The sequence below is a fragment of the Hypanus sabinus genome, chromosome 8, assembly GCF_030144855.1.
Source record: "Hypanus sabinus isolate sHypSab1 chromosome 8, sHypSab1.hap1, whole genome shotgun sequence".
In the NCBI taxonomy this organism is placed as follows: Eukaryota; Metazoa; Chordata; class Chondrichthyes; order Myliobatiformes; family Dasyatidae; genus Hypanus; species Hypanus sabinus.
Window position 1 is genome coordinate 23,332,722 of NC_082713.1, and position 26,796 is coordinate 23,359,517.

The 26,796-nt window shown below is 42.4% G+C and overlaps 1 protein-coding gene across 6 annotated transcripts in view; it reads right to left on the reverse strand.

Moving 5' to 3' along the window:
- Positions 1-6,093: 6,093 nt before the first annotated feature.
- Positions 6,094-26,796, reverse strand: part of LOC132397969 (collagen alpha-6(IV) chain-like) — a 405,602-nt gene continuing 384,899 nt past the window's right edge. For 5 of the 6 annotated variants that reach the window (XM_059976821.1, XM_059976818.1, XM_059976820.1 and 2 more), the window contains 6 exons: positions 25,660-25,758; positions 20,037-20,183; positions 18,315-18,431; positions 14,218-14,409; positions 11,012-11,298; positions 6,094-10,015 (listed from right to left, as the gene is read on the reverse strand). In XM_059976821.1, coding sequence (XP_059832804.1) covers positions 9,755-10,015; positions 11,012-11,298; positions 14,218-14,409; positions 18,315-18,431; positions 20,037-20,183; positions 25,660-25,758 — 1,103 coding nt within the window. In that variant the 3' untranslated portion in view covers positions 6,094-9,754. The remainder of the gene's footprint in view (positions 10,016-11,011; positions 11,299-14,217; positions 14,410-18,314; positions 18,432-20,036; positions 20,184-25,659; positions 25,759-26,796) is intronic. The other variant, XM_059976824.1, reaches the window with a different exon arrangement.

The window sequence follows — 26,796 nt, forward strand, 5'->3', positions numbered from 1 at the left end:
TGGAGCATACGGATACCTTCTTTGTAGAAGTCAGCATCTTGGTCCACAGCATGGGTGATTGATGTTCGTGGCCTAAGTTAGAAGGAGGTGAGTTATTAACTTCAAAATTTCTGCATAATCTCTCAAAGAGTTGACCTGCACATGCATGTAACAAGAGCTGTATAACTCATCTCCTTCTGCCTTAGGCCACAGATTTATCAATCACCCCTGCTGTGGACCACCTGGAGATCCAAGATGCTCTTGTTACATGCACGTGTAGTTCAACTCTTTGATTGATTAATCAGAAAGTTTGATGTTAATAACTCATCTCCTTCTACCTTAGGCCACAAACCTATCAATCACCCCTTCTACATGAGGAGTAAAAATCTTGATGTTACATCTCCGTTCAAATGTGCAATGTGGCAATTATAGTAATTTATAATAAATATTATGTACAACAGGATAGTCAATATAACATAGAAATACAGTTACATCAGCATGAATTAATCAGTCTGATGGCCTGGTGGAAGAAGCTGTCCCAGAGCCTGTTGGTCCTGGCTTTTATGCTGCGGTACCGTTTCCTGGATGGTAGCAGCTGGAACAGTTTGTGTCTGGGGTGACTCAGGTCTTCAGTTACACACCTGTCTTTGTAAATGTCCTGAATAGTGGGAAGTTCATATCTACAGATGCCTTGGGCTGTCTGCACAACTCTCCACCAAGTCCTGCGATTGAGGGAAGTACAGTTCCCATACCAGGTAGTGATACAGTCAGTCAGGATGCTCTCAATTGTGCTCCGATAGAAAGCTCTTAGAATTGGGGGGTCATACAAAACTTCTTCAACCATCTGAGGTGAAAGAGGTGTTGTTGTGCCTTTTTCATCACCCAGCCAGTACGTACAGACCATGTGAGGCCTTCAGTGATGTTTATACTGAGGACCTTAAAGCTGTTCACCCTCTCAACCTCAGATCCATCGATGTCTATAGCCTGATTCCATTCCTCCTGTATTCCACAACCAGTTCCTTTGTTTTTGCGACATTGATGGAGAAGTTGTTTTTTTGACACCACTGTGTCAGCATGGTGACTTCTTCTCTGTAGGCTGCCTCAGTATTATTTGAGATTAGGCCAATCAGTATGGTGTTGTCAGTAAATTTAATTAGCAGATTGGAGCTGTGGGTAGCAACACAGCCCTGAGGAGCACCTGTGTTGAGGGTCAGAGGTAAGGGAGCCCACTCTTACCACCTGCTGGTGATCTGACAGGAAGTCCAGGATCCAGCTACACAAGACAGGGTGAAGGCTGAGGTCTCTGGAGGGAATTATGGTGTTGAATGCTGAACTGTAGTCCAAGAACAGCTCTCTCACATAAGCAGCCCTCTTCTCCAAATGTGTAAGGATGGTGTGTAGAGCTGTTGCTATTGCATCATCTGTCGATCGGTTGTGTCCGTAGGTGAATTGTAGAGGGTCCAGTGTGGGTGGCAGCATGCTGCAAATGTAGTCCTTCACCAGCTTCTCAAAGCATTTGCTTATTATTGGGGTGAGTGTGACAGGACACCAGTCCTTCGACATATTACCTTGGTCTTTTTAGGTACAGGGGCAATTGGAAAAGATTTAATAGCACCACAACATAGTGCTTGAGCTTGAACTTTATTTAGGTGCTTTAAGACCATTGTTGAGACTGACCCATTGGCAATATATCCATAGTCAAAGACAACTGATTAAAGCAATATACACGTGTTTAAATGACCTCCTACTCACAGCCCAGTCACACCCAACTAAGCACCTGAGCACAGCAAGAGCTTTTTTCACACTTCTCTAGAAATTTATTCACATGCACCTTCCACATTAGCCTTGTGTATCCACATACCTAGAAACATCATCACTGACTCTTGTTTAAGAGACTTACTATATAACTTGAGATCGACTGAGAGACGGTTCTTTTTAGAAAACAAATAACTTGATTCTTTGCAGCAGAAAATTCCCATTCCTCTACTTCATTGAGATCTGCCTACTCTCTCCGAACTTTTAATTAATATTCCTGCCCTTCTTCCACACTGCACCATCACCAGCATACAACAACTTGGATATGTCTGAACAATACTTAAGAAAACAGCATTAATCTTAATATTAAAAAGGAGTGGGCTACGCACACTTGCCTGTGGAGTCCCATTCTCTATCTCATTCTCATTAGAAAATGTTGTTCCCACACCAACTTGTACCTTCCTGTCACTCAAAAAATCTTGAATCTAATTGAACATTCCACCACCTATCTTTTCAAGTTCAAGCAATAATCCTTGTATCCATTGCATATCATTAGCTTTCTCTACATCAAAGAAAGCTGCTACCACTGATTCTGTATAAACTTGGGCCTTATGAATATCAGATTCCAAACTTCACACAAGTCCATGATCATTTCCCCTTGACGAAATCATGACTGGTATACAGCTAATTTTCCATGACTCTCCACAAAATAAGAAAGTTTTGCTATTACAATGTTTTCCATTATCTTACATACATATGAAGTTAGCAAACTGGGTCTATAACTGGAAGGATCTGATTGATCCTTAACAGGTGTCAATATAGGGAAAATAGCAACTAATGTCCATGAAGAGGGAAGTTGCGCTTCCACCCATATTGTGTTAAAACATTCCAAGACAAACAGAAGCTTTGAATCCTATAACTGTGTAAACATGCTGTAATAATTATCATCTTTCCCCGGTAATATCTGACCAGCACTATTATTAGTCCTTTTATGTTCAGTCAATGTAAATTCAACATCCAAGCAGCAATTGGAACATTCTTTTTTCTCAGCAATCTGAGGCTTGTTTTCCAAGCCTATAACACCCGTCTTCATTACTCAGATTGGCCAAACTATGTACACTGACAAATACTTTTGCTAATAGTTCTGCCTTTTCAGTCAGTAACTGCTACCTTCTCCCCACCATTCAAAACCAATAATGCATCAAGTTTTCCATCTCTCCTCATTTTCCATATCATACCTCAAACTTCCTCTACTAGGATCTCTTTTCCAATACTATCACAGTGTGTTCTCCAACACATTTTCTTTGCCTTTCTCACTACCTCTCTTACTATGACTTTAATGGAGTTGAGAGGAATAATAATCAGCAATGATGGAATGATAGAGCAGACTCAATGGGCCGAATAGCCTATTCTGTTCCTATGTCTTATGGTCTTTGGTCTTAGTAAGACAGCCTTTCAATGCTGAGCTTTCTGTGCTCCTTCTAACCTCTGGTGCATTGCTGATTTTAAATGCTCCAACATTATTGCCTTGTTTGCAGCCGGTTCTTCCCTGGAGTCAGGATTCATTCTGTTCTCTCTGAAATAAATCCAGGTTGGATTTACATATATCCTCTTCATAAGTTCAGGACAAATCAAATTACTTCATAACTAATGAAGTTCTTCTGAAATACAGTATTACCACAACTGTAATGTGATTTCACAGAGTAATGTTAGATATCTAGCAATATGATGCTGACCAAGTACAGAATGTTTCACTAATATTGCCAGAGGAGCAAATGTGGATCAGAAGCATTGAGGATTACTCATCTTCTTCAAGAATTGCCATAAGTCCCATTGTGTTCATCTGGTTGGACAAATAGGGCCTTCTCATTCAGAAGTCAGTCCCTTTAGTACTCCAATGAAACATTAACAGAGATTGCTCCACACACATTTCTGGTGGGACTTATATCTACAATACAATATCCTGACTAATGGCTTAATCAAGTCCACATAAATTGTAATTGCTCTGGCTTGTTATTGCAATCTCTCTCCACTTGCCAAGGATCACTTCACTCTCATGATTCCTTTAAATCAGCAATTCCTAACAGGGGTGGTTATGAGTCCTAAGGGAACATTAGGGGAAATAGAAGTCGTCAGAGGGATGGTAAGTGGCACTCTAGCTTGAAGCATGAGACCTGACTGACCATTAGTAGAGCCAGCATTTCCAAAATAAAAAGGATGAGGCACAGGAACACAGGAAGAACCATAGCTATGCAGGCGATGAGTACTCGTCGCCACAACACATCTGAAACTTGGCAATCTGATCTGACCTTACCAACCAAACAGACATTATTGGGGATGCAAAAGTTAGCAGCCTGGGTGCCCAACAGTTCCCCTTGACCTGTGGAATGGAAAAAGTTCATGCAATTTAACAGTAAGTCAAGTACTGTCTCGCAACTTTCTCAAATGATCTACAGAAAGCAGGTTGTGCAATGATACAGCACTGGCCAGAACCAAGCGGTGAAATAGAGCCATCATTCCATCGTGTCACCATGCAGTCATCATCAACATCCGACAGACATTCCCAGCTTGTGTTAACTTTTAATTCAGCCCGTTAATGATTGATAAACAATGATGTAAAAGACATCCTGAACAGGCTAATTATGGTATTACCCAGTTCCAGAAGATGAAAGAAACATTTGAACAGTGTTGGACACTCGAGTCATTTGCCAAGAAAGCTGAAACTGACCTTGATAGTGGCCTCATTGCTTTCTTTAACATTTCCAAAATGACAGCAAAGTATGGAAAATCTTATACAAGTGGTGAAAGATTAATAATGCCTGCTATATCAGAAGTGTTCACCACTGTTCTCAAATGGGTACTAATATTTTAAAATCAGTTCCTTTGAGTAATAACTCTATAGTTAGTTGTATTGATGAAATGAGTGAAGACATTGAGTATCACCTGTGTAGAAAGCTACAAAATACAGAATTTGGGATACAATTGGATGAGTCAAATGTATGAGACCATGAGGCACTGCTAATGGCATATAACACTTTATCAAAAATGGAAACCTTTTGTCAAGAGACTTTTTTTACAAAAAGTTAAAAGATTATATAAATAGGGACTCAATCTATGACAAGCTTAAAGTGTATATTGAGGATAAAAGCATTCTGATTTCAACATGATTTCTTGTGCAACAGATGGAACACCTTATAGGACAGGTGGTTTAACCATGCTGGTTTAGTGGCACTTATGAAAAGATAAATTCCGAGTCTGCTTGAAATGCATTGTGTAATTCATCATCAACATCCTGCAGCCAAATCCTCAGCCAGTGCTGAATCTGTGGAATTCTTTGCCATAGGCAACTGTGGAGGCCAAGTCTTTATGTATATTTAAGACAGAGGTTGATAGATTCTTGATTGGTCAGGGCATGAAGGGATATGGGATATGGGGAGAAGGCGGGACTTTTTGGCTAAGAGGAAAATTGTATCAGCCAAGTTGAAATGGCAGAGCAGACTCTGTGGGCCAATTGGCCTAATCCTGCTTCTATAGCTTTCGGTCAAATCAGACAGGTCACAATGCACATCCCCAAAGAATAGGGGCAAAATTGTACCCACTGTTGCTCATCCTGATAACCACATTTGCATGTGGCTGTATCAGACTGTGGTTTCAGGGTATATGTCCCCCAAGCTGAGGTTCTATTAGTCCCTAGTGCTGCAGAAGAGAGGATCAGCTCCTCTACTGGATATTGCCACACAGCTTATTGTTTGTGTAAAAGGACTTCCAAGTATATACTTTTGATCTTAAGTCCATCAAGCAGTGATCAGCAAGAAACATCCTTCACAGCCTACAGGACAGTGTCACTGTATCCTCTAAGCAAATTGTCCAAACTCTCTGGTAGACAACCTCATCACAAGATCTGACTAACAAGTACTAAGCAGATTGGCTGGTTGTGAGTGGGTCTTCCCAATCAGATATCATCCTCAATACACACTGCCCTTGGGATGGATGCTGTTAAAAAGGGCACACTTCTAGAGACCAATGCAGGGATCTATGTCCCACTTCCTCCCCACCAGCTCCATATCAGAGGATGTCTGATCTACGGGCTCTTCCCAGGGCTACAGAGACAGATATCAAATTTCACTGGAAGGTCAACCTGGGGTCCACAGACCCTTTGGTTAATGGTAGGGGCCACTGGCATTAAAAATCTTGGTAAGTCTGGATCTAGAAATGTAATATTTGCCATTCCTCTTGAAGTACAGTGTCAACTGCTGCTGAAATTGGGACAAATTTCATCTGGGCCCAGATCCTCCATTTATTGAGCTTATTTTTACTAGGCATTTGCAGTTAGCAAGCAAAGGAAACTAAACACAACCCTTTTGTCAGGAACGAGTTTATTATTTTGCCAGTTCGTATCTCTGTAACATCAATGGCCAAGGAAAAGCAAAGCTGTCTTGCTAGCATTTAACATTTGGTGATTATAAATTGAATTTATACAGCTTCATATTCTTTTAGTACAAACATTTAAATTTAAAATTTCAGTTGCACCAAATACCATTTGAAGATATAAGTATTAATTCTAGGTATAGAGATCTCAGACAAAACAATAAAAATCTGAAGATTTGGATTGTCAGCTTGTTAAAAATGAGGAAAAGATCAATTAACAGATAATAAGTGCAATTGACAGCAATTCAGCTGAATTTAGAAGTGTGATTTCTTTCTTAGCCACCTGTGGCAGAGCTGCTAGTCCAGAAAGGGTAGGGGCAATTTTCTTATGGGGTATGGGAGGGTGGTATTCAAGTGCTCACAAGTAGGCTCAGTGGAATATGGTTGCACCCTAATTCCCTTTAATGAAAAGCTAGGTTGTAGGCTACAGCAGTGCATTGAAATTATTGAAATAGCACCATGCGAGTGACACAGTAGAGTAGTGGTTAGCACAACGCTATTACAGCACCAGCGACCTGGGTTCCATTCCAACCACCGCCTGTAAGGAGTTTGTACATATCCCCCGCGGCTGCATGGATCTCCTCCATGTGCTCTGGTTTCTTCCCACATTCCAAGGACATATAGGGTGTAGTAGATTAATTGATCACATGGGTATAATTGAGTGGCATGGTAAGAGGCTGGAAGGGCCTGTAACTGTGCTGTAAATCTCTAAATAAGCGTGAATACCAACATATTAGGGGTTTTGAAAACACGTTGTTTTTCTTTTACATGAATAGTCACTGTTTTTGGAATGCTTTTGGCAAAAAAAAGTATATTCGTATTCTACCATCATGTGTAGATTTGAAAAACCTATCCTCAGATTTCAAGAATGGATCCAAATCTTTACCAGGCTTCTAATAATGTCTTCTGCTGGGTTTTGGGACATGGCAGATGATTGGATCCTCAGTGACAAAGCTAGAATCTGGCCTTACAATGCTATAAAAACATAACTCTTCATGAAGGTCTCATGGGACAGTTAAGCTGTTCCTGTACATCCGATTTCTATCTTCTTGCTAAAACAAAACTTTTACTGCAGTATCAAGGCATGCCTCTGAGAAAAAAGGTACCAAGTTCAGAATAACTGGCTGCACTGCTTTGTAAAATGTCCCTGCTGGGATCCATAGCATCTGTGGATTATAAAATTGAACAATAAAGAAGCAAGCTTTGTCTCATCAGATTGATATTACATATCCAGAAATCATTTATCACTCTACCTCATGCTGGTGACTAATATTATCACATTCATTTACAACTGATACCAACAGACTCAAGCAGACATGAAAAGTAACAGATACTATAGATTTCAAAACAGATTGTATCAAAGCATTGTATTTATGAAGTACTGCAGAAACCATCAGCAGCTCTATTTCAGGGTGTGTTAGGATCTCTTGCATATGATTTGAGCATTAAATCAAGCCCCCTTTATTTATGAAACACACTTAAAATGGCGGAGCAACTCAGCAAGTCGGACAGCTCCTATGGAAAGGATTAAACTGTCAATGCCTTGGGCAGAGACCCTTCATCAAGACAGGAAAGGAAAGGGACTGAAGCCAGATGCTGCTTGATTTGCAGTTTCTATGTGTTGCTCAAGATTTCCAGCATCTGTAGAATTTCCTGTGTTTACCATTTCTTTTTTAAGTCTTCTAAGGTTTAATTTTCTTTTCAATCAACTTCCTCTGAGCGAAGGGGAGACAAATCTTCCAACATAATGTATTTTTAAGAGGTTTTATAGGATAGCAATTGCAAGGATGCATATGCATCTTATCTTCGTTCTCTGTTAACACACCATTAAACGCTGAAATATGTGCCAATGTATCTTGCTTAGCCAGCATGAAACTGGTTTTACAATGGTCTCTTTCCCAATTTTTGGTAACGAATAAAACATTAAACTTTTTTTTGTGGAATAAAGTATTCTGTACTGGCATGAAATAATGACTGAGAGACTTCACCATGTGAGTCAAAGCCAAATGGATTTGCAGAAGGTGACTGTTTATGCATTGCTCTAAGCTTACAGAAAATTCAGTGTTATATTCAGCCACTTCACTGAGGAGTATGAAAACTTTTTTTTATGTGGAGGAAATAAGGCAAAAGAAGCTCCATCGAACCAGGCAGATCTATCAATACATTTCTATCAATTCTCAGTTATTGCAATAACGTGGTAAGAAGTGAGAAATTTTGGCAATGTTTGCACTTTCTGAGGTAGCCATGAACTTTTAAAAGAGCACCTTTGTGTTAAGTTATGTTGAGCACCTTTCCTATTTTGTCCTATAACAAAGACAGCTTTAAACCAAAATGACCATCACAATAAACTATATTTTGTTTCTGGTGGACTGCAGCAGATTGGTGTGAAAGGCAACTTGTACAATTAAGGCAGATAACATTCAAAAATATATTTTTTTAACTTTGGGAGAATTGCAAGAACAATATTGGTTATAGAAAGTAAACTCAATTTTTATTTGGGTTGGTGGGAGGCTGTGACCTTCAAAGTGAAATTCCACAACAAAGCAAACTAATAATGTATACACAGTACATTTATACTTGAAAGCCTTCAATGCTTGGACTAATTTATTTTTAGGAGGTGACAGGTCTGGCATTCCTTGTCAGCCTCTAAATCCACTAAGTGTCAATGAAGACCCCTGTGATGTAGTTGAGATGAAGTAATCCATAACGCAAACCAGACAAACCATTATGGAAAATCAAAATATAATTTTACATTTGCTTGAGAACAAATGAAAATATGAGACTGTGGGTGTCGACGTGAAGAAAGCAATAAGCATCTACCTAATGTGCCTGGAAAACACTCTCATTGCTATTTCCAACGTTAATTATTTGACCACATTCTGTTAGTTGATGTGCTGGGCCATGGTAGGGCTTACAACAATTTACCCAATATACAGCGGAACTGCTTTCCTCAGAATATATTTAAAGAAACAACTTGAGCCAGAGCGTACAACAAAGTCTCCCAATAAAAACAGGTTAATTTTTCCAGTAGAATGCAATGAGTGGAGAATAATTAGACACAAATTATGAGCATTAAAATCAATTATGTGCATTACAACAGGGAGAACAACATTCCAGATTTGACATAAACGTTAACTTTGCATTGCTGCTCTGGTTGGGACTTGAAATATACATGAAAAAGCAGAGATCTGGACCCAGCCTACTTCAGCTTTGCAATGAGTTCATACAGAGGCAAATGCTGGTCTTCGTTAGTGGCTTCTGTAGAGTCCTGCTCACATAGTAATGCAATGAGCAGAAATGAGGGACTACTATTTGTAAAGATCTGACTAGACCAGACCCAGTGACACCGCCACTAATTGATTCTGTTATTGGTTTGCTTATGTGGAATCTGACCTGACGAAGACAAATAAAAGCTTTTTGCACAGCGGTAGGAATGAAGTAGCACCTTGTTTTATACAATCCGCATTAGAAACCATCTCCTTCTAATATACAGAGTTCATGAAACTTGCTGGTGACCTGCCAGAAGGGCACGCCTGTGCTAGCCAACCGGGCAAGAGAAACGGCAGCAGGAAAACCTCTGGCCGGGCGGCGGCTACAAGTACTTAATGCAGACTTGGCAGCGGCTGACCCGCGTACGCAGTTGGCCTGCCTTCAGTGTCTCTGAGGGCGGCGACTCCTCAAACTGTCGGCTTGCCTCCACCGTCGTCAGCCAGAAGCTGTACTTGTTGGCGAAGTAGTGGCAGGTGCCGCGCGCGCCATTGCACTCAATGAAGGGTGTGGCACGGAAGTCCTCTAGGCAGGAGCCTGGAGACACGAGAGACTGGCCTCCACCTTCTGGGCCAGCAGCCGTGTGCTGAGGAAAGAAAGAGCCCAGAAGCAAGGCATTAAAAACTTGCATGATCAGCAGGTTGCCTCGCAATTACAGTCTGTGGCTATATCATTGGATTAGCAATCTAAAAGCATGAATTAATAATCAGGAAATCAATTCAAATCCCATAGTGAAACTCAGAGAGTTTAAGTTATGTTAAACCTGGAATTCTTAAAATGGTCACTGAAACTCACAGATTGTCTTAGATCTCTTCTGATTCACTGGACTCTGTGGAAAAACTTCCCTATTTATGACTTCAAGGCTGCTTTAATAACGTGGTTTTTATAAAAACCTGCCAAATTACATAATTCAGTAGATGTACATACTAGAAAGAAATAAAATTAATCATATGTTCCTCTGAGTCAGATTTTAAATTATTCACTTTAATTATTTATTACACTAATCACTCTAACCCTGCAGATGTATTCACAGCTAGCTGTACTATTGAGGACATGTTCAAGAGGTGCTTCCTCAAGAACGTGGCGTCCATCATTAAGGACCCTCACAATCCAGAACGTACCTTTCTCTGGCTGCTATTGTCATGGAGAAGGTACAGGACACCGACAACCCACACTCAACAGTTCAGGAGCAGCTTCTTCCCCTCCATCATCAGATTTCTGAACGGTCCATGAACCCAAAAACACTACCTTAGTTCCATTATTCCTTTTTTTGCACTATTTATTTATTTTATAATTTATAATAATTTTATGTCCTTGCACTGTACAACAAAACTACAAATTTCATGTCATATTAGACAGTGATAATAAACCTGATTCTAATTCTACATAAAATAGCTGAATAATTTGTGTTAGAGCTCATGTGAGATACATGATTTTCTTTTCACCCTTATCTCTGCTCGGCTCAACATATCTTGTGAAGGAACCTTCAATCCTGACAGTCCCTGCCACACCCATTCAGTTTCTACCTCTCAAACTCTTCATGGTGTCAATGCCAAGTTCGCTGAAGGAAAGCTGCACTAACCATAAGGAAAGAGTACCCTATCCAGAGACTTCGCCAGCCACCAGGGCACTGCGGGATGGTAATGTCTTGGCTGTGTACAGCAATAGCTTGAGATGGCACCTCGCAGACAGAGCAGCGGCTGATATAATTTTGGATCAGGAAGCTGGAGACTGGCATCATGGGAATGGGAGCGGTGGTGGAAAGCCAATAGGACTTGTCATTCCTGCTTGCATAGTAGCAGACCTCGTCAATATTACAATACAGGAAAGGCATCGTGGTGAAATGAGGCAAGCACGAACCAGCCATTCCTGAAGAAAAGGGAAGACAGGAATTTTTAGAAATACTAGTAATTAGCAGAATCCAGATCCGTGCCATGAAGCCCCTGCACTAATTCTACATTCACCCACCATTTTCAATGTAAACCAGATTCTTTCCACTAATAATTAACTTTTAAAGTGTCATCCTTCTCCTAATATATGCAGATCCATTCCCCCACTCGTGGGGCTGACGCAAACTAAGGATGCCATGAAAATCAGCTGCCACTTGGCAACTTCTCCAAGAGGTCAGTCATTGTTGCTTCACTGTGGACAAAGCCTGATCATTCTCTAATAAGAGTCAGAGTGATTGAATCATAGAATACAACATCACAGAAACAGGATTTTCAGCTCAGCAGTCTATTCCGAACCATTGTTCTGCCTAGTTCCATTGACCCACACCTGGACCATAGCCCTTCATACCCCTCCCATCCATGTACTTAAAGCTCCCTTAAATGTTGAATTCAAACCCGCTTCCACCACTTCTGCTGACAGCTCGTTCCACATTCCCACCATGCTTTGAGTAAAAAAGTTCCCGCTCGTGTTCCTTTAAACATTTCACCTGTCTCCTTTAACCCATGACCTTTAGTTCTAGTCTCACCCAACCTTAGTGGAAAAAGCCTGCTATCTATACCCCTCATAATTTTGTATAGCTCTAGCAAATCTCCCTTCATTATCCTTCACTCCAGGGAATTAAGTCCTAAAGAATTCAATCTTCCCTGTAATTCAGGTTCTCAATTCCTGGCATCATCTTTGTAAATTTTATTTGTACTTTTTCAATCTTATTGAAATCTTTCCTGTATGTGGATGACCAGAGTCGAGTCGGCAGCCGTCAATCCCAGAGGATCATGGGTTTGCACCTCTGATGGACTGTGGATGGAAGATTTGAAAAACCAGCTGCTGGCCATGCAATGGGCTCCCTCTCCCCACGTCACTGATGTAGTCCAAGGGAAGAGAAAGTGCTGATACAGGTAGGCACCAGTGTCATCGCAGAAGTTGTAAACAACATCAAACCGCCTTAGGGACTCCGGCTCCAGATTTCTTCCTTGGGGTTTATTCCCAAAGGCTTTCCCATGGGTGGGTATGGCCACAAGGCAGCAAAAAGTCAGAGTTCTCCTTCTTCTAGGTGGGGCTGCTGTCCAAGGCTGACAAGCCCCTCCTGTCTGAAGGATGACCAGAAATGCACACAACACTCCAAATTAGGCCTTACCAACATTTCTTACAACTTCAACTTTAGACTGTGCCAGCAGTGCACACACTTTGAATGGGTGAGGACTGGAAACACTCAGCTAATTCAAGACTGGCTAACTACAGCATCTGAACTGTATTCTCGCTGACAGGTGCTGGCCGTGGCTCCTTTTTTTTTACAGAAGTTTATTCACCAACAGCACTACATAAGTTTAAGATTAAAATACCATTGCTACTATCTACAACAGATTTGAGTCCCTGAGGGGCCCAGTTTTCTCAGAATCCGCCCTTGTTTCTCCAAGTTTATTCGGGCATGACTCTTGCTCCTCCTGATCATGGAGGTGTAATTCACCGGCAATGTCCATCTTCCAGTAAGAATTGAATTGAATTAACTTTATTTCTTACACTCAGAATCAGCTCCCCGCTTTTCCTTTGGAGAGGCCCGCTTTAAAATCAGTTAAAACCAATTAACTTTTAGAATAAGCAATACACATAAAGTGCTGGAGGAACTCAGTAAGTCAGGCAGCATCAACGGAGCGGAATAAAGTGTCAATAGTTTGGGCTGAAACTATTGGAAAGGAAGGAGGCAGAAGCCAGAATGCGTGGGGAAGGGAAACCGGTCTCCTCTATACCAGCTAGTTTGTTCTCCTTTCCCCCCCCCCCACCCATCTTCTTATTCTGACTTTTCCCTCCTTCTTTTCCAGTCCTGATGAAGGATCTTGGCTCAAAATGTCAGTTGTTTAGGACTAAGATCAGCTTTATGCACTGCATACATTTACATGTGTTAGGGATCTTTTGTGGTGTGTTGGTGCGACATCCAACAAAAAACAATTCAACAATTATAAAAAATAAATTATAAAGGACAAGTGTGGAATAAAGTGTGCATAAATACCTGGAAATCAGCATGTACTTACAATGTAAACAACATTATAAGAAGTGGTTTTAGGTATCTACAATGTAGTGACAGGATAATCAAAATGATTGATGGTTTTTTTCCCTCATTGATGCGACCTGACTTACCGGTCTATCAGTACTCTGTGTGTGTTGCTGTGTTTTTCCAGCATCTGCAGAATCTCTTGTGTTTACTGACATTTTACAATGACGACCTTTGCTGATGACGTTGTTGTTCAGAAGTATTTTTCAAACTGGCTGGTATTCAAATACTTCCAGACCTTTCCCTGGCTGCTTACATCCAAATCATTCTCTGTTGCTGGTGATATTGTTGGATGTTAAATGTTCCTCTGAAGGCCTCTTTGAAGTCTCACACATTATGTCACAAGACCATAAGGCAAGACGACATAGGAGCAGAAATTAAGCCACTCGGGCCACTGTCTGCTCTGCTATTCCATCATGACTGATTTATCATACCCTTCAATCCCAATCTGATGCCTTCTCCCATTAACCTTTTACACCTTTACTACTCAAGAGCCTGTCAACCTGTGATTAAATATCCTAAGTGAATTGGCCTCCATAGACATCTGTAGCAATGAATTCCACAGGTACACCACATTCTGATGAAAGAAATTCATCTGCATCTCTCTCCTTCTGTTCTGAGGCTGTGCCCTCTGGTCTTACACTCCCCCATGATAGCAAAAATCTCGGCCTATCTACGTCACTCTATTGAGGCCTTTCAATATTTGATAGATTTCAATGAGAACCACCCCCCCCCCCTCATTTTTTCTAAACTCCAGTGAGTACAGGCACAGAGCCATCAAATGCACTTACCCAAATCCTGGTTATGTGCCTTTTCTTGCCCTTCCACATACAACAAGCTGTAACCATCCCATAGTTTGTTCATCCCCAACGGGCAGACCGGCACAGTATCTGACTGACTATGCTTTACCAGTGTGTAGCCCACACTCACACCACGGGATGGATCTCCCGGCCGTCCTGGCAAACCCTTATTCCCCGGGTAACCTATGGAAGAAAGAATTAATTAGGAAACAATGACATATGGGAAATACCAAAGTACTGTAAACCTGTTAAGTTAATGGGAACTCTGCATGCTGGGTCAAGGTTCAAATGCATGCTGAAGTCAATTCACAACATGCAACCTTGGAACTGGAATTGGTTTATTATTGTAACATGTACCAAGTTACAGTGAAAAACTTGTCTTGTATCCTATTCATACAGATTACATTGTTACATAGTGCATTGAGGTCACCATCATCTGTGTCGTATGGCATGGGTGATCATGGTGTCTATGGCCATAATTGTTCTTGGCAAATTTTTCCTAAGAAGTGATTTGCCATGTTTCTTCTGGGCAGTGTCTTTGCAGGACACTGAGGTAGTATTAGATAAAACAATAACAGAATTCACAATAAAGTGTAATGCAGGTAGTAGACTATAAGGTGGAAGATCATAGCAAAGTAGATTGTGAGGTCCATCTATTGCACTAGGGAATCTTTCAATAGTCTTTTCAATCAGTAGTCTTGCACTGAGTCTCACAGGTAGCACATGAGTTAGAAGGAAAGGGTTCCAAACACCAACCCAGACACTTTTTTTCATCAAAATAAATGTTATTTACAATAAAGAATGACATGAATAAATCTCCCAATTCCTTTTTACTCTTATAATCAGAGACAATGCATCAATTAGTCTTCTGTTGTATTTTTTAAAACTATCTGCATTGTTGCCACTTGTGTGGCCCCCTGGGGTGGTTTCCTTCTACAATAGTTGAGGGGTTTCCTCACCCAACCTGGCTCCTTCCTTACCGAGCCCATTGTGGCAGCTGCACCAAACTTCAGTGTGTCATTCAGCCTGGAACCTGCCAGTCAAGTTGAAGGTCTTTCCTGTGTGTGAACTGAGAAACAGCCCGTAGATCAGAGAGTCCTCTGTCATGCAGCTGCTCAGGGTGAACTGTGACACCAGCCCTTGAAACTTCCTACAACCCACAGTGCACACAAAGGTGAGCGATCATATCCCCCCCACTGTAGTCATCTCGCGGGTAACGCACTGTGGGAGTGATGCTCTAGGAAGAGTCTGACTGGGAAGGCTCCTCTCACTGCCAGCTAGGCAAAGTCTTAATGCTTGTAATCTGGTGATTAAGTGTTCTACCAGATGTTGTGGACAGTCTGCCCTGAGACCCACCCCACAGTATCCATCAAGTCCTCTTGCAACGTCTGCAGGACATTCCATGCTGACCAATGTCTGATGGACTTGCTGTATTGCCACAGACATCATCCCTTAGAGCTGTATTGTGTTGAGACCAGAGTTACCCCCTTAAAATGTCCTTTGCTTTACTTGCACTATTTCAGCCAATAGTCAATTCTCAGTGAACATTAACACACTGATTATGTGCTCAGTATCACAGTTGGCTGATGTATTTCCTACAGTACAGTGGTGGCTACTCTTTGAAACCTTTTCAAGGATGATAAAAAGTATTTTGTCTGCCCTGAGATAAATCTCTATATGACTGAAATCTGGCACACAAGCATAAAGAGCATTTTGCAATGTAGGATCAAAAATGTGAAGAGTTTTGTAAGAAAAAATTGCAAACTGGTACTAAACAGAGATTTAAAGAAAAACCCAGATTCACTTCAACCAGTTCAGTCCATGTTAATCATCAACCACTTAATCCAATACTTCTGGGCTGCCAGAGAAAAAAACAGGATCTCCTGGTGACCACCCATTTCAATTCTAATTCTCATTCCCATTCCAATATGTCAGTCCATGGCCTACTCTACTGCCGCAATCAAGCCAAACTCAGGTTAGAGGAGCAACACCTTATTTGGGTAGCTATCAACCTGATGGCATAAACATTGATTACTTGAACTTATGGTAATTGCACTCCCCCCCCCCCCCAGCATTCCCCTATTCTTGTTTCCCTCTCTCACCTTATCTCCTTACCTGCCCATCACCTCTGGTACTACTCTCCTTCTCTTTGTTCCATGGTCTTCTCTCCTCTCCTATGATTCTTCCTTCTCCAGCCCTTTATCTCTTTCAGCAACTTCCCAGCTCTTTTCTTCACACCTCCCCCTCTCCTGCTTTCACCTATCACCAACCACCTTGTACTTCATCCTCCCCTCCTCCCATCTGCTTGCCCTGACTTCTCATCGTTTCTTCCAGTCCTGATGAAGGGTCTTGGCCTGAAATGTTGACTGTTCACTCTTTTTCATGGATGCTGCCTGGCCTGCTGAGTTTCTACAGCTTTTTATGCCTGTTGCTTTGAATTTCCAGCATCTGCAGATTCTCTTGTGGTTGGAATCCTACATTAATCCCATTTATACTCCTTACTTTTCCAGTAATATGGGAACAGCGAGTTACTGGTCTCTGCTGCTGTTGATGCAGGACTGAACTCTCTCTCTCGATGGAGAGAGAGCCTGTCCAAGATACCGAAGTGCTGGGTTATGGACTGTAGTTTTTGATGGACTTCAGATCAAGGTCTCTTTGGGGTGGGGGGGGGGGGGTTTGCTATTGTTTGCATGGGGCGGGGGTTGGTGCTTGTGCGTGGGAAGGGGAGGAGGGTATTGAGGTCCAGATGTTACTATCATTCATTTTTTGAGGCTCCTTGTCTCATGGAAGTTTGTGAAGAGTAAGAATTTCAGGTTGTATACATTCTCTGATATCAAATTTAACCATTTGAATTTCCCCTAGGTTCAACCATATTTACAATGGCCACTAACCAACCAGCCCACAGTTCATTAAAACTGGAGGAGACCAGAACAGACATAGAGAGAATTTGAAAACTTCACACACTGAAAGGCAGGATTGAACCCTGACCTCTGGAATTATTTGGTAGTAGTTTTACCCATTTTAACACTGTGCTGCCCCAATAAATAACAGAATATCCAAGTGTTGCAATCTTCAGTACAGGAAGACCCCGAGTTATGAACATCCGACTTACGGACAACTCGTCCTTACGAAATGAGGAAGGAGAACGCTGTCCGCCATTTTAAGTCAGATTGCGATACCATCTGCCATTTTAAGTCGTTGCCGTTGACACTGTGTTGAGTATTTAACTTTGTATTTGGCTTAAATTTTTCTTAGTAAGATTCACCCTGACCCCGCCTCCCCTTTTCCGGTCGGCTGGTGGCCCAGTGAGATCAACACCGGGCTTGAGGTTCCCGAGTTCGATTTAGTGACAGACCGCTCCCGTGCTGGGTTGATGTCGATCCAGTGACTCCCGTACCATCCATGCCAGGTTAATGTTGAGCTCACAACTAGACCTCGTAAATAAAACACTGCCACCTCTAGTTTAAATTCCCATGTGGAATATTGTGGAGGATCAAATGCCCAAACCCAGCACAGCCCTCACTTGTCCCATTTATCCCGTCTCAGTGCGGTGGAGTTTAGGATCCGGGGAATTCAGTGCAGTGGTCCTTAGGACCCAGCAGACCTCAGGAGCCGGCGCAGCTTGGGAACCGCTGCTCACAGTGTTTCTGTTCCATTGACGGGAAGCGATCGCGATTGAAAATAAAGTGGAAATAACAAAGCGTTTGGATAGAGGTGAAACACCATCGGTCATCGGAAAAGTGTTAGGCTACAGTCAGTCAATGATCGGAAGAATATTAAAGGATAACGGATAAAGTGAGAATAACGGAGCACGTGAAAGGCCCTGCCCCCATGAAAGCTACAATTATTACTAAGCAATACAGTGGTTTAATTATTGGAATACATACGTTTCTTAAGTGTTTTATATGCATAGAAAGGTAAAATATATACTATATACTAAGACGAATGTTTGACTAACTGACGCTAATACCGGATGTATTTGTTCTGACTTACGTACAAATCTGACTTAAAGACGGACTCAGGAATGGAACTCGTTTGTAACCCAGGGACTGCCTGTACAGTGTTTTGTTTTAATGGTATGTACTTACCCTCTGGCCCAGGTAATCCAGGATATCCCTTTGGACCTGGATCTCCCACGGGACCTGGAGAGCCAGGTAAACCATTCGGTCCCACTCTGCCAGGACTTCCAGGCTCACCTTTGAGACCTTTATCATAAAGAACAAAGAAAAATGTAAAATTTCCTATGCACACAACTCCAATATTGCTCCCATTTACAATCTCAAGGGGAGTATGAACACCGCATCAAACAACTTTCTCAACACTAAAATTTTAATGTTTCTCCTTTGAACCCTACATTAGATTTCTTTTGGGAATGATGAGCATGAACATCGCAGCTAATCACAAACAAATGCTTCATGTTTTGGTTTGTTTAATGTGCCAGTGGATAGAGATATACAAAGAAGAGTACTTTAAAGAGGAAATAATTTTGTGCAAGTAAGGAATTAGCATGGTGCATCCATGAATTATTTATACTTTTTAATATATACATTAAACTAAAGAAATAATGTTGGAACAATAAAATTATCAGCACAGATGTTCAGTTAAAGGTTTTATGAGTTCATTTATGATGTTCGTCTCAGACTCAAATAAGCTTGTATTTTCAGCAGCATAATTAATTTAAAAACAGTAATACAATCAAAAACAAAATCAACTTCCCCTGAAAGTTTCCCACTGGCAAAATGACCCAGCCCACATGAAATCAAGGCATACAATGGTGAAATTGGTTACAATTGATTTTAAACATTTTGAGATCCTGCCTCACTAATTTGGTTAAGATTTTGAAGAGTTAACTAAGAAGATTGATGAAGCCAAGATAATAGGCATTGTCTATATGGACATCAGTAAAGCGCTTGACAATTCTCACGTGGCTTCAGAGGGTTATGGCCTCAGCCTGCTCCATCACATACAGAAACCTCCCTGCCAGTGAGGACCATCTTCAAAAGGTGGTGCCTCAAGAAGGTAGCATTCACCACTAAGGACCCTCACCATCTGGGACATGCCCATTTCTCATTACTACCATCAGGGTGCAGGTACAGCAGCCTGAAGGCCCATACTCAACATGTTAGGAACAACTTCTACTGCTCTGCCATCAGCTTTCTGAATGGCCCATGAACACCACTTTATTCCTCTTTTGCACTATTAATTTTATTTTTTAAATTGTAACATAGTTATTTTTATACGTGCAAAGTATTGCTGCCAAAACAGCAAATTTCATGACTAATGCCAGTGACAATAAACCTGATTTTGTCCCAGAATCTGAAGGTCTAGTCAAGAAGGTGACAGCCTAGAGGATCCTCGGTGAACAGGTTTACAGGATCCAAAATTAGTTTGCTGATAGGAGGCGGAGTTTAGCAGTGTAACAATACTTTTCTGAGGCTAAGGAAATGACGTGACATCAATTACAAAATTATAAAAGGCATCGATAGAGTAGATAGAATCTTTTTCAGCAAGTTAGGGCTATCAAAATTCAAAGGGCATGCAGCTTTGGTGAAATGAAGGAGACTGAAAGGGAGTTTGAAGGAAAAGTAGTTTTTACAAATATTGTGGTTAAATATCTGAAACCATTCCCAGACCAGGTGGGACTAGATACAATTACTAGGCATAAGAAATGTAAGTCGGCAACATATAAAAAGATACAGATGTACTGCGGCAAACAGACTTAGTGTGGATGTGCAAAAATGGAAGCGCGGATGCGATGTGCTGCAATACTCTTTGACTCTAGAAATAAAGTAATGTTGCAACACGCATACCTGGAAATCCTGGAAAACCCGGGCTACCTTGGTCTCCTCGAGGGCCAGGTGATCCAGGATATCCTGGCAGTCCAACATCACCCGGATACCTGGGAATCTCTTCTCCTTGTGTTGGTGGCCCTGGGGCACCTGGACGCCCTGGTAAACCTATATGGAATACAGTAATTCATAATTAATAGATGGCATAAGGAAAGAGAATGACTAGATTCACACAGATAAATCAGTTAAAGTAGAGCATTGTGGTGACCCATTTCCTAGCGTATCCGAACCGGCTCACAATTAGATAGCCTACGGGGGTTTGCGAGCACAGAGCTTTGGAGCCTCTGCGCCATGGGGGGCAGGTTGAGGGAGGCTTAAAGGTGAGGCTGAAGATTTCGAATAAAGTTTTTTCCTTCGACTGCAGTTACTGACTCCGTGTCGTAATTTTAGCGCTGCATGTAGCACACCGCTACAATTGGTGACCCCGAAGGTCCAAGCGATTTTTGGACCAGAAATGACCGACGCCGCCTCTGTTCATGCGGTTTCGTTGAAACTACTGGGTTTCTGGACACAGCGCCCGAACCTATGGTTCCAGCAAGCCGAAGCCCAATTCCACGTTCGCCAGATCACCTCAGAAGACACCCGCTACTACTACGTGGTGAGCTCCCTCGACCAGGACACAGCGGCCCAGGTCGCGGAGTTCGTACAGTTGCCCCCGGCAGACGGCAAGTACACGGAATTCAAAGCCCTGCTCCTCAGGACTTTCGGACTCTCACGGCGCGAGCGGGCTGCCCGTTTACTGCACCTGGATGGCTTGGGCGACAGACCTCCATCGGCTTTAATGAATGAGATGTTGTCTCTCGCCGACGGACACACACCCTGCCTCATGTTTGAGCAGGCATTCCTGGAGCAGCTGCCCGAGGACATACGCCTGCTGCTGTCCGACACGGATTTCAGTGACCCCCGGAAGGTGGCAGCCCGGGCGGACTTGCTGTGGAGCGCGGCACCTCCTGACTATCGTGGACCGGTTCACAAGATGGCCAGAGGCGGTCCCGCTCACCAACACCACCTCCGAATCTTGCGCCTGAGCCCTGATCGCCACCTGGATATCTCGCTTTGGTGTACCAGCCCACATTACCTCCGACAGAGGCGCCCAGTTCACCTCCAGCCTGTGGTCAGCTATGGCCAGCCTTTTGGGGACTCAGCTGCACCACACCACTGCCTACCACCCACAGTCGAACGGGCTAGTGGAGCGTTTCCACCGTCACCTGAAGTCGGCCCTCATGGCCCGCCTGTGAGGAGCCAACTGGGCGGACGAGCTTCCCTGGGTCCTACTCGGCATCCGCACAGCGCCCAAGGACGACCTGCACGCCTCGTCGGCCGAGTTGGTATACGGCGCGCCCCTGGTCGTCCCCGGGGAGTTCCTACCAGCCCCAAGGGGGCAAGAGGAAGATCCCGCAGCAGTCCTGGGCAGACTACGCGAGAAGCTTGGTAACCTGGCCCCCATACCCACTTCACAGCACGGGCGGCACCCGACCTGCGTACCCAAAGACCTGCAGAACTGTAAGTTTGTGTTTGTACGAAGGGGCGGGCATCGGCCACCGCTGCAGCGGCCATACGAGGGGCCGTTTATGGTGCTCTGGAACAACGGGTCCACGTTCGTGCTGGACGTTGGGGGGAAAGAGGAGGTTTTCACGGTGGACCGCCTCAAACCGGCCCATGTGGACCTGGCGCAACTGGCCGAGTTTCTGGCACCTCGGCGCAGAGGCTGACCTCCCAAGTAGGTTCTGGCCCAGACTGTGGACATTGGGGGGTGTATCGCTGGTTCTGGGGGGGGGTTATGTGGTGACCCATTTCCTGGCACATCCGAACCGACTCACAATTAGATAGCCTACGGGGGTTTACGAGCACAGAGCTTTGGAGCCTCTGCGCCATGGGGGGCAGGTTGAGGGAGGCTTAAAAGTGAGGCTGAAGATTTCGAATAAAGTTTTTTCCTTCGACTGCAGTTACCGACTCCGTGTCGTAATTTTAGCGCTGCGTATAGCACACCGCTACAGCATGATCATTTTCAAACCGGAAGAATCACTTGGCTCTTCTACAAGATTATAGCCAAAACACAACAATTGGAATTCAATATTCCACAGTTGTCTTTCACACAGAAATCTATCTTGCTTATCAGCTGAGCTTTTGCAACGCACCGGAATGCTAAATTTTAAGGATTCACAAACTTCTAAATGATGGAATTTCTCCAGATCTTAAATTGCTGCTAATCTGTTATCCTGAGTTCTACAGGATGTTCTCCAATCCTCTCAGTATCTGCTCTTCCAATCCGCCAGTTATTTTATATATTGCAACACAACCATCTATAAAATTTCTAAACTTCAAAGGCTAGATCCAAATCTAAAGTTCTGAGAGACTGGTAAATTTGATAGGTTTGATACATTTTAGAAATCCTAATCTGATAGAAACTTAAGAGGTTTTTTTCTGACAAGTCTCTACACATAGTTTGTTGATTTCCACTCAATGCTAGATGAAGTTCATGAAATCTCCTTCCTATCCATTGATTCATGAATCTGGCCTATCTGGCGTCATGGCATTTCGAGTTGATACGATTTGTTCTGCTGCTGTTTTAACCCCTCTGCCTCTAATTGTGCTTCATTTCACCCTTCCTATTGTTAAATATTGCTGGGGAACAGAGAGACAATCATCAATTGACATTGATGGAGATCCAACAGCCAGAATAAGTCAACAGAAAGGAAGGAGAGCTGTGGTAGGAGTGTGTTGTCTCATGATTCAACCTTTTAGACTGAGTATTGCTTCCATAAGCAATCCTTATTTTCCCTTATTGTTGCCGACTTTGAAAGAAATCCTGTAGAGACTATCATATAAATTTTTGAAAGTTATTATCTCACCTCTATGATCCCAAAGTTAGTTGGCCAACATGTCTCTTGGTACACCACCTGTACTCAACAATTTAAGTGTGGAATAAATGACCTATTCATTATTCAAAGCAACACACACAAAATGCTGGAGGAACTCAACAGGCCAGGCAGCAACTACGAAAAAGAGTGAACAGTTGATGATTCAGGCCAAAACACTTCATCAGGGCTCAAAGGAAGGGGAGAAGTCAGAATAAGAAGGCGGAGGGAGGCAGGAAGAAGTCTAAGCTAACAGGTGATAAGTGAAACTGGGGGAGAGGGAGGGGTAAAGTGAATAGCTACGAAATTGATTGGGGGGAAAAGGTAAAGGGCTAGAGAAGGGGGGAGTCTGATAGGAGTGGAGAGAATATCATGGAAGAAAGGGAAGGGAAGAAGCGCCAGAGGGAGGTGATGTGTTGGTAAGAAGAGAAAGTGTGAAAGGGAAACAAGACTGGGGAATGGTAAAGGGTTGGGGGCAATTACCTGAAGTTTGAAAAATCGATGTTTGTGCCATCAGGTTGTAAGCTACCCAGATGGAATATAAGGTGTTGCTCTTCTGACATGAGTTTAGCTCCATCATGGCAGTAGAGGAGGCCATGGACTGAATAGAAACATAGAAAACCTACAGTATAATGCAGGCCCTTCGGCCCACAATGCTGTGCCGAACATGTACTTACTTAGAAATTACCTCTGGTTACCCATAGCCCTCTATTTTTCTAAGCTCCATGTACCCATCCAGGATTCTCTTAAACGACCCTATTGTATCCACCTCCCCCACTGTCACTGGCAGCCCATTCCACACACTCACCACTCTCTGCGTAAAAAACTTACCCCTGACATCTCCTCTTCCAAGCACCTTAAAACTGTGCCCTTTTATGTTAGCCGTTTCAGCCCTGGGAAAAAGTCTCTGACTATCCACATGATCATCTTATACACTTCTATCAGGTCACTTCTCATACTCTGTCACTCCAAGGAGAAATGGCCAAGTTCACTCAACCAAAGCTAAGCTCTGACATGTCAGAATGGGAATAGGAACTAGAATTGAAATGTGTGCCACCAGGAGATCCTGCATTTCCTGGCAGACCAGAAATGAAGGATTAGGTGGTTGATGGTCCAGAATGGACTAAACTGATAAAAGGTCCTTTATCGGTGAATCCCAGGTCTTTTTTGTGCTCTACTTTTCTATGATTTTATGATTCTAATAGATGGAATCAATGGAAGTAAAAAGTGATAAATCCCCAAGACCTGATGACCTGAATCCTTGTGTTTTGAAAAGTTGACTTTGGTGAATTATGCTATAGGTGCCTTCATCCAAAATTCCATGCATTCTTCAAGGGTTATTACACTTTGGAAAGGGTTAACCTCTTATCTAAGAACAGGGGAGGAGAGAAAATGGGGAGGTTTAGAACAATTAGGAGATCAGTAGTAGAAAAAATGTTATAATCTATTTATTATGAAGCAAATGGAAAAGTGACACTCCAGAAAGTGATTAACAGGACTGGATGGAGTATCTGGATGGGGAAATAGATCCAGAAAAGCAATCTCAGCACCAACTAACTGACTGCTCTGACCATGACATGCTGGGATTATTAGCAAAGTTGCTTCTCAGGCACACCTCCACATAAATTTTACAAATGTTTGCAGGTACAGTATTGCTAATAATAGGTAAACCGTTACGTTGTGCTCGGTTTGAGGGCAATAATCAAGTGCCTGGGGCAATAAGGTATGGTGGCACTTCTCCAGTTCCTTGACATCACTTGGTTCATTGGAGCATGGGCACTGTTTGTACTGGAGATAATTTTGGGCAGAAAAGGTGCAATCTGAATGATATTATCTATCCCATCGTATTTTATCTCTATCAATATTCTCTACTTATAATTAAATTGTGTTCATATACAAAACAAAAATTAAATTTCCATTCAATTTAACACCAGTAATCCCATCTTAGCAACTTCAAACTTTTTGTAAAAGATATCCATTCTGTTATATCTTTCTCTCCGTGAACAGTTTTATTCCTTTGTAACCAATTGATACCGGTTTTGAAATTAATTTTGAAAAAAAGACCATAATATATATAGGAGCAGTATTAGTCCATCAAGTCTGCTCCAGCATTCCATCATGGCTGAGTTACTACCCCTCTCACCCTATTCTCTTGACTTCTTCCTGTAATCTTTGATTGTTTTACTAATCAAGAACCTACTAACCTCCTCTTCAAACTTGACCTTATAGCCCTCTGTGGCAATGAATTCCACAGAATTACTACCATCTGCCGCAAGAAATTCCACTTTTCTGTTTTAAAGGGCTGTCCCTCTATTCTGAGGCTGTGTCCTCTAGTCCTAGACTCTCATCACTATTGGAAACATGCTCTCCACATGCACTCTATGTAGGCTTTTCAATATTCGATAAGTTTCAATGAGATCTCTACCCCCAATCTTCTAAAATCCATTGAGTACTGAGCCAGAGCCATCAAATGCTCCTCATATATTAACCCTTTTTGTTCCCCACATCATTCTCGTAAAACTCCTCTGGCCCTTCTCTGATACCAATATGCCCCAAAAATGCTCACAATATTCCAAACACCTTCTGACCAATAAAGATTCAGAACGGAATATAAGTAATATGGTAGGCTACCGAAATACTGAATTTCCTGGAATATTAATTTGTTAATATTAACTTACTGAATAAGCTTATGCCAACAAGAAGGAGAACACAATATTACATCTTACCTCTCAGACCAGGATCCCCTCGTGGTCCAGGATAGCCTGGCTCACCAGGAGGACCATCTGTTCCTGGAAATCCCATTCTACCTGGTTCTGATGTTTGACCTAAAACCAAGCATAAAGATCTTTTTACATTTAAATATGGATTTAATAGCATTCTAGCTATAAAGCAATTGAACAGAATATAAATCTGAGAATTTTAATAAAAGAACACCTTGAAATAATAAATACAAAAACATGAAAAGAAAATGAGTAGGGTCAGTGTAGGTTTATGGAAGGGAAATCAAACTATTGGAGTTCTCTGAGTAGAACAGATAAGGATTAACCAATGAATGTGGGATATTTGGATTTTCTGAAGGCTGTGGATAAGGCCCCACACAGGAGACTGGTCATGGTTAGAGCCCTTACTACATCTCTATGGACTGTGACTTAGTTCTCAGACAGAACGAGAAGGAATAAGCAGATTTCTCCCAGGTTGACAGGCTGTGACTAGTGGAATTTATTTATTTATTGAGATATAATGTGGAGTAGCCCTTCCAGCTCTTCAAGCTACACTACCCTGCAATGACTAATTTAACCCTGTCCTAAACACAGGACAATTTACAATGACCAACTACCGGACCAACTGGTGTGCCTTTGGACCGTGGGAGGAAACTCACAGACACAAGGAGAACGTGCCAATTCCTTACAGTGGTGGGAAATGAAACCAGGTCACTGGTGCTGTAAAGCATTGTATTAAGCACTACACTAGCGTGCTGCCTGAATAAGGCAGGGAGTGGCTCTATGGCCCAGCTACTCCCAACCCACAATAACAAATTCACTGAAGGAACAACAAGTCACATTTCTAAGTCTGCTGATGGGGTTGTGAGGGAACAGGCGAACATAAAGAGACTTCACTGGGAAATTACTATTGGGGGTGGAGGCGCAGAATCTGAAAATTCATACTCAGTGATCCAGAAACAGCTTCTTTCCCTCTGCCATCTGATTTTGAAACAGTCTTTGACCCCTGGACACTGCCTTGTTATTCCTTTTTATAATCTATTTATTTATTTGTGTACTTTATAGCAATCTTATGCCCTTGCACTGCACTGCTGCTATAAAGCAAATCTCACATCATATATGACAGTGGAAATAAATATGATT